Below are 8783 nucleotides of genomic sequence, written 5' to 3'. Positions count from 1 at the left end.
TTTTATTATAGAGAAAAAATTAACCAATGACCTAAGAACACTAGTTTAGAAATTATTTTTAAAAACTTTATATATGAGAGGAAAAAGGTAATTGACTTTTTGGAATGTTTTTTTATATATTTTATAAACGTAATATTAAAATTTTTATAAAATGGTTCATGAAGATTTAACTATATGTGTAACTGTGTGAGTCCCAAACTCACTTTAAAAAGAAAATATAGGTATCGAAATTGTGGCCATTTCCATTCTCCCAGGCCCAGCAAGTATAAATCCAAACACCATCAGAATAATTCCCAGATTCATAAGATCTTTTATCTTGATTGAGAAACTCGGAAAACGATTTATTAGCAAACAATAGCCACCACCACCACCACCACTGCACCACATATAGTAGTTGCAGTAATTTTCTTATGTCGGTCACGCACGTGCCACATAATTTTGCATCAATTACTCAACTCAAAATCAAAAAACTATCCTTACCCCACGTGGGAAATCCAAAACCACATCCAAACATCCCTCACATTCTCTCTCCATATCATCCACATCTTCCTTCCCTCCTCTGAAATCCCACCACATTTTCCAATCCTTCACAACAGTAAAACTGGAAACACTGAAAACACTTTCACATTTTTAATTTTCCCTCAAACAAAACAAAACACATATCAATATGCTTCTCTACTCTCCACTCTAAAACCAAACACAAAAAAAAAAAACACACACACACCAATGGCTCTCCCTCAGCTCATTCCCTCACACAAACCCACTTTAAACCCTAACAACAAAAACAGCAACACTCTCTCTCCCTTAAACCCCTTACAATTCCTCTCTCCCAAACCCACTTCCCTCCACACTTTCCGCCGCGGAAAACGCACTTCCCTCCGCTGCTCCGCCTCCTCTTTCTCCGAAAAGCACCACACGAACCCGCCGAAGTCCAACGACGCCGTCGAGCTCCCGCTCTTCCCTCTCCCCTTAGTCCTCTTCCCCGGCGCTATCCTCCCCTTACAGATCTTCGAGTTCCGGTACCGCATCATGATGCACACTCTCCTCCAGACCGATCTCCGCTTCGGCGTCATTTTCTCCGACGCCGTCACCGGCGCCGCCGAAGTCGGCTGCGTCGGCGAGGTAGTCAAACACGAGCGACTCGTCGACGACCGGTTCTTCCTAATCTGCAAAGGCCAAGAACGGTTCCGAGTCACCAACTTGGTCCGCACCAAACCCTACCTCGTCGCCGAGGTGACGTGGCTGGAGGACCGGCCGTCCGGCGACGGAGAGGAGGATTTGGAGTCGCTGGCGAGCGAGGTGGAGACGTATATGAAGGACGTGATTCGGCTTTCGAACCGGCTCGGGGGGAAGCCGGAGAAGGAGGTCCAGGACTTGAGGAGGAACCTATTTCCGACGCCGTTTTCGTTCTTTGTGGGTAGTACTTTTGAAGGCGCGCCGAGAGAGCAGCAAGCTTTGCTTGAGCTCGAAGACACGGCGGCGAGGCTTAAGAGAGAGAAAGAGACTTTGAGGAACACGCTCAATTATTTGACGGCTGCTTCGGCTGTTAAGGATGTGTTTCCGTCCTCGTAAAACGAACGAAAGAGGAGGATTGCGGTAACTTTTATATTTTTGGGCTCTTTTTTTACAAGTTGTAAATTTTGATGATGTATAATTGGAATCGTTTTAGTTTTATTAGTTGTTACTTGTTATATATACACTTGGAAAATTATGTAGTAGTAAGAGAATTTTTGTATGGTGTATGGGTTTTTAATGACAGCATGATAACTTAGGTGTACAACTAGTATTTTAAGGTCATATGGGAGTTTTCTAAGCAAAGTTTGGCATCTAGTTTGTGAAATTCGCTGAGATTGAACTATAATGGATCTGTAATGTTGTAGAGAAACATGAGTGTATTTAAGGACTAGGTGATAGTATATCTTATAGACTGTGTGTTCATGGAAGGCTAATTTGGAGTGGTATTCAATTTTTTTATATATTGGCAATGTGACATGGCCATCACGAGTTTATGACCTATTATTTTGAGAGACAGAATAAATCTCTTACATGAAATGAAAGAACGAAAAATGTGTTTTATGTAGTCATTAGAATGTTAATTTTTTTTTTTTTTTTTTTTTTTTTTTTTACAAAAAAGGGAAGAAGAACAAATTATTAAGTGCTTTGTTTGCTTACTGATGGTTATAAACAATATTGGTGATCAAGAGAAGAGAAAAGGCATTGCTAGTTTCCAATAAACCTAAACTTTTATTGATACCAGTTGGAGTAGGACCCCTAGCTATAGTCTATTAGATTAGTGTTGTTTGTGATTTAGATCTTTTAACTAAAAGATGATACACACATAGACAGACAGAATAATTTGGGTTTCTACTTTTAACAGGGTTGGGACCTTGTTAGATGGCTTACCATTATTAAATTGAGTACTATTTTCTGCATGATTTCCTTTTCTTCATATAATCATACTAGATAACTTTTAGGGTGCTTTATCATGCGTTAATAGTTTTTTTTTTTTGGCTATTTAAATTGGTGGGGTGGGTTTCCAACCTGACTCTAGGAACCATAATCTATAGAGGCTTTTAGTAGCATTACCACTGGGTAATCATTCAAACCCCAACTCTATCATGTGTCATGGTGAAAGACCAAGTGATTGAATTGAGCTAACTAGGAAATTGATTGGTAGTGGTGGGGAAAACTACTTTTGATTGGGGGACAAACCTTCATTTCTAGATACGTATTTGACTCTTTTCTCCATCCGTCTTTATTTCATATAACTGATAACCATGATTCTGAAGGAAACTTAGCATAAGTTCCAATTCAGTAGCATTTAGTGTGCAGAACATGATTTAAAGCCAGTAGCTAGATTGGGTTGAAGGTTGGATGAGAAGGATGATACATGTTCCTTCCAACAGCTCAGATTGGAGAATCTTGATGATTAGCTGGTTTTTGGGCAATCAAAATGTCCAAGTTTATTTTTTGAAGGTTCCCTACAGTGTGTTGTCCATAGAAACGATTATGACAATAACGAGAATTTCATCTTTTTCATTGTTTACATTTGGCTAGTTATTCCTTGAAGCTGCTAATTATCATAAATTTGATTTTAATAGTTCCTTGCATGGGTTTGATTGCGTTTTTCCTGGAATTTGGTAATTCATTTGTATGCTGTGCCAATGCTTGATGTTGAAAATCCACTGTTAATGCTAGCATTGAGCAGGTCCTAGAAACAAAACTAGAATAAGCGTTGCCCTCATGAGCATCTGTAGATGCAACATAAAATTTAAACATCTCTTCTTATTAGTCTTTTCTTTCTTTTTGAGAATGCACTTATGAAAGCAAACTAGCATAAGCTTCACTCTTTATCTCGAAGCGAAGCAGAAAGCTTCACAATTCGACCATCTGGTAGAAAGTATTGATAACTCAATATGGTCCAGACTCCAGAGTATTAATACCACTTTTGTGGCTTGAGAAACCCAATGATTCCCTGCAAATAGTAGCAAGGCATGCTTCACTCCCATCTTGAGTTGGCTAAACCAAGTTTTCCAGCCTATGTGTGATTTATTAACAAAGGATTCGGAAGGTGCCTACGGTGCAATGCAAAGGCTGATTATCACTCCTGCTAATATTTTATGAGCAATTGCATGAAAGGGTGTTGTTGTTCACTTTTCCTACAGACTTGGCCACAGGTCCATTACTACTTGTTGCTTCAAAACTAGAAATGTGTAGACAAAATTACTATTAGTCTATTACTATGTTTTAGGTACCAATCAAAGTAATTGTTCCTAAACGTCTCTCGTGAATGTCTTGCTTTAACGTTTGTGTTGTGTGTGTGTGTGTGTGTATATATATATATATATGAATTTCATCTTTAAAGTCGAAGCGGTCTTTTGCAACGTTTTGCTTCTGAACTTGAGCATTGAAATTCAGGTGTGCTATATCCTTTGGGAAATTGAGAATGAGGTTGATATGAGTCGGTTTTGATAAACTGTGTATCTTATCCTAATCCACAACTCTGCGTACTTTTCAAGAGAACTAGAACAAATTTTACAAGACACTATTTTTTTGTCCACATCTAAATCTCTTACGATGAAGCTTCAATAATTATTAATTCATCCATAAAGAGTATGACACGTCAAACAAGCAAATTTTTGGAAGTAATCAATCAGTCAATTTTAATAACTGAAAACAATAGGCTTCAAATTTTTTGGAAATAATCAATCAGTCAATTTCAATAACTGAAAACAATAGGCTTCATGTGCATTTGGGTTAGGATTAAAAATTAATTTTTTTTTCACTATACAGCTTATTTTTACTACTATTCATGGGCTCCACTGCACTTTTTGACACTATTTATGAACTTTACTATACTATTCCAACTAACTTTTACTTTTATCTGTAGTACTTTCAGCAATAATTTTTCAGTTTCAGCAAAATAAGTGGTATTCAAATACACCTAGTTACACAAGACCATATCTTTCCAAGATAAGCTATAGAATTTTCATCCTTGCGCGGGGAAATATACAACTCATGCAACAGTTTGGCAAAAAAATTACTCACTGGTACATACTGAAGAAGTTTTTCAAGACCCAATCCTCAAAAGGAACTCCAACCACCCGACTTCCCTGAAGACCGTCTGCTCTCAACAGCTTCCATTCTTGTAACATTCCCAGCACGCTGCAAGCATTTGATGGCTTTTATTAGTCCAGAATATAGAAAAGCAATAAACTATAAGATTTATTAAATTGGAAAAATCTTAAACTCTGTACTGAGTACGGAAAAAAAACCTGTTTGTAAAACAGTCATCAAAAGCCTTAAAGGCTAGTTTGCATTTTAAGACAATACAGCACACGCATTTCACATGCCATTTATCCAAGCAATACCAAGCTAAAGGTTGAGAAATTCTTTTGTCGTTTAAAGGGAGTTCAGACAAACCTTGAGGCATTGACTCCTCTTTGTATCACAAACGGGATAATCATGGGGGCAACAGTGAGTGTGGTCCTTGCAACAAACAGCTGAATTAAGCTCACAACATTTCCAGGAAATGCAGATTCCAAGAAGGTGCCTTGCACAACAGCAGGTTTCACTTTCTCCACAGAAAGTGAAAATGTCACATTTGGTGGGACCTGGGGAAGGTGGAGAAGGAGGATTTGGGCTTGTTTTGGTTGGATATGAAGCTAGCATGTTGATGCCACATAGCCCTTGTGAATTCTCACTGTTCCTCAGCATGTGAATATAGCCATTCATTCCCCAACGTGTTCCCCATGAGTTTTTCACAATCCAATAGTCTACTCCATTTTCTGAACCATACCCTACAACCAATACAGCATGATCCAAAGAAGTTGAACATGGGCCAGTGAAAATCCCCTATCACACAAATAAAATACGAAAAAAATTTTATTATAACAGTAATTAAGAATTCTAATGTCTCTGAGATTAAGGATTAGGACCAACCTTTGAGTACATCTGAAATTCTCTCTCACTGCCACATATACCTACACTCACAGGTTGTGTTGCCACAGCTTGTAGTAACAGTTTCTCATTAGTTGATGGCACATCAGTGTAACCATCAATTGTCACAACACGCCTTTTTAACTGCAGTGTAGTAAGAAAGAAAAATGTCATCAATGGAAATGCTAACCTGAATTACAGAGCTAAAATAATATGAATGAAGCAACACAGAAAAGAGAGAAAAAACAGACAAAACTCATAAGTATTAAACGTGAATCAAAGAAAAAATAACAATTACCTTGTCCTTTTTGCAGGACCTTTCCCGACCTTGATAGGGATAATCATCCTCATTGTCAAGGCCATGGTTATCAATGACAAATTGATATGCATAGTCCATGAGCCCACCTTCACAGCCACTATTATAAGATTTGTCACAATCAACTAACTCCTGTTCTGAGAGGCTTTCAAGAGATCCGGTGACAATCTTATTAATACCTTCAATAGCTCCAGTAGCTGAGAATGCCCAACAAGCACCTATACAACAAAACAACTAAATTTATATCTAAATCACATCAAAACATATGCAACACATGTTTTAACAATATGAAAATGAAATTACTTTCATTATAACTACAAACTTAAACGTTATGAAGTAATTACTACTGAAACTTAAGGATCTTACATTAACCTCTCTCTCTCTCTCTCACTCTCTCTCTCTCTCGTGCTGAAATGGTGACAAGAACATTTGAATCCTTTCCATAATGTAAAGGAATGGTGTTTGTTAGAACAATGACAGATCTCTTAATATTATGAAATCTGTTGTGTACTGGCCAGTTAAGCTAAATTGTTTATTGGCACAGTTGATGAAGCAGACAAGAAGAAAGCAAGAAAACCATAAAATAATACTTGTTAACCAGATTTCTAAATCAATACATAGAATTTATCAAGTTAGAGGCATGTTCAATACCAAAAGTATTGCCCATAAAGCTAATTTGGTGCATCAGATCATTGTCTTAGAATACAAGGTTGTATGATGCGCATATAATCTCCCAAAGCCTGGTGAAAACATTGATTATGCATGCACACATACGCACACACACATAAAGATGATGAAGATGAGTAGTAGCCCTTCCAGCAAAAGATTTCGAAGGTCCTTTTATTTTTCATCTTTTTCTTAAAATTAAAGAAGCTTCAAAATATATATTTAAACTGGTCATGGTGGATTTACACATCATGCTGTAGCTTGCTAGAATGGTATCATCACCCAATTATGACTAATATCATTAGTACAAAAGTGGTCTAGCAAGCTTGAAATTAAAACATGGAGAATTCTAGGGTAAAAAGACTTTAAAATAGTTCCCAATATTGTTTTAAAACCAAAATTCGGTATCATTTCAATTAGGTCTCTAGAACCTGCATCTAGTTGATTCCATTGAAACATCCATCTTTATGGGGATCAATCAAAAGGATTGCACTCACAAGGCAGAAATAGGTTTTTCTTAATTGTGAAGCATGGCACCCTCCTTCAAGCACCAGAAAATCTCCCTATCATAAGGGATGGCAGATGCAACAGAGATCAATTCAGGTCAGAGTTCCGATAATATAATACCACAACCATTATGCACATAGCACATGCACTTCAGTTTTGAGGACTTGGTAGAAGGGGAAAATATAGGAGCTTAAGACTCAAGTATAAATGCCACAAACAGAAGGAGGATGAGAGAGTAGAAGTTAAGGTCATCATTAGAACCCCTATGACCCTATTCAGAGAGATATTTTCGCACATATAAAACTCAATCTAGTTGTATTGGGGCTCTTGGCACCTGTACATTTGCCAGCAACCTTTTCTTTTAACTTTTTAGTTTATTCGCTTATGTACAGCTTTCCTCACATTTTCTAGCTACAACTATCATTTAACCAACTTTCAGCAAACAAGCAAATCAGCAAACTAGCAAAGTGCTCATCCATAAGGCATTCGGGTTTCTTTCTGTGTTAATGTTGTCTGAAGTGAACACCACAATTTACTTGTGATCCAATTCAAACTCAGACAACCCACATCTCAAAACAGCATAATTCATCAAATAAAGCATGAAGCCTTCAAGTTAAAATGCTTTCTAACATAGAGATCAAAACTAACAATAACAACTAAAACCCACCAAAATTCTTAAATTCAATGAGCTTTATTATAACTTATAAGTCATAAAGAACTTAAATATCAGAACAAGAGCTCTCATACCACAACTCCCTTGATCTTTGATCCGGGTCACAGCTCCTTCCTTCCTCCAATCCATCTCTGAAGGAATCTCACGAACAAAACCCGGGTCCTGAACCTTCCCATGATTGAATTTCATGGAAGAAGCAGGAGAGAATCCCAAGCGAGAGGCCTTGAACTCGTGGTGGGTGAGATCAGCAAAGGCATTGAGAGACAGCGTATAAGAAGAATTGCCCATATCATTGTGCTGCTTAACAAAGTCAAAGTTGTCCTCAAAGACACTGAACCTGTACAGCTTTTCAGCTTCTGAGGAGTAAGTTTTGCCATGTTGTTTGCACCAGGTGTCAAAAAGCTCAAAGGAGGTGTGTGAAGGAGAAGAGAAAGTGAGGTGTAGGAAAAGAAGAAAAGTGAAGAGAAAGGAAGAAGAAAGGAGGTTCATTTTCTTTTAGAGAGGGGAGAGGGTGATTTGGGGTTTTTGGAATGTTTGTTTGTTGGGAAATTGATTGAGGTGTGCCTACTGCCTAGAAATGTGGGCAGCCAAAGAGGCTGTGAAACTTGGCCTTTCTTATAGGGAAGTGTCTTAAGAAAATTTGGAGGTACTTGACTAACTATAAATATCAAATTCATAGGTGCATAGTAAGAAGGGAGAATGTGATTGTTTTTTATTTATTATTTTTTTTGGCTTTTGTTATCAATTGCGGACACTGGGTAAGGTGGTAATACTTTATTAAACAATATTTTTGTACATTTTTAAAAAAATAAAGTCAATCTCTCTCTCTCTCTCTCTCTCTCTCTATATATATATATATAGATACATATATATATATATATAATAAGTGTATTTTATTCTTTGAAAAAATATGTATTACAACTTATAATTGAGCATGTTTCAGGCTATAACAAAAATGATTGATTTTATAACATAAAATATATAGGAAATTTGTGTTTTTCCCCACTTTTCCGTCATTGTAAATAATCACAATTCTTTTTACTCCCAACAACCCAATATAACGAATAATATGTTAAGACTTAAGGTACATCTTTATAATTTTCTTCATGTAGGGGAGATGTATTAAGAATAAGAAGCCAGCCAACCAATCAACCAAAGAACGATCAAGTTGATTCAAATTCA

At 37.1% G+C, this 8783-nt stretch overlaps 2 protein-coding genes across 2 annotated transcripts; one reads left to right on the top strand and one right to left on the bottom strand.

Annotated features, from left to right (window-relative positions):
- The first annotated feature begins 318 nt into the window (after positions 1-318).
- On the top strand, positions 319-1780 carry LOC111986120 (uncharacterized). Its single transcript, XM_024017751.2, has one exon. It carries the CDS (start codon positions 727-729, stop codon positions 1570-1572), a length of 846 nt encoding a protein of 281 aa, XP_023873519.1. The 5' UTR covers positions 319-726; the 3' UTR covers positions 1573-1780.
- A 2560-nt stretch (positions 1781-4340) lies between these two features.
- On the bottom strand, positions 4341-8216 carry LOC111986118 (zingipain-2). The gene is made up of 5 exons (XM_024017748.2): positions 7676-8216; positions 5738-5973; positions 5443-5583; positions 4924-5355; positions 4341-4665 (listed from the first exon to the last, which is right to left on the bottom strand). Exons 1-5 carry the CDS (start codon positions 8088-8090, stop codon positions 4585-4587), a joined length of 1305 nt encoding a protein of 434 aa, XP_023873516.2. The 5' UTR covers positions 8091-8216; the 3' UTR covers positions 4341-4584.
- Positions 8217-8783: the final 567 nt, after the last annotated feature.

This window comes from Quercus suber, unplaced genomic scaffold (assembly GCF_002906115.3).
Source record: "Quercus suber isolate HL8 unplaced genomic scaffold, Cork oak 2.0 scaffold_608, whole genome shotgun sequence".
Classification (NCBI taxonomy): Eukaryota; Viridiplantae; Streptophyta; class Magnoliopsida; order Fagales; family Fagaceae; genus Quercus; species Quercus suber.
This window is presented reverse-complemented; position numbering and strand designations above follow the sequence as displayed.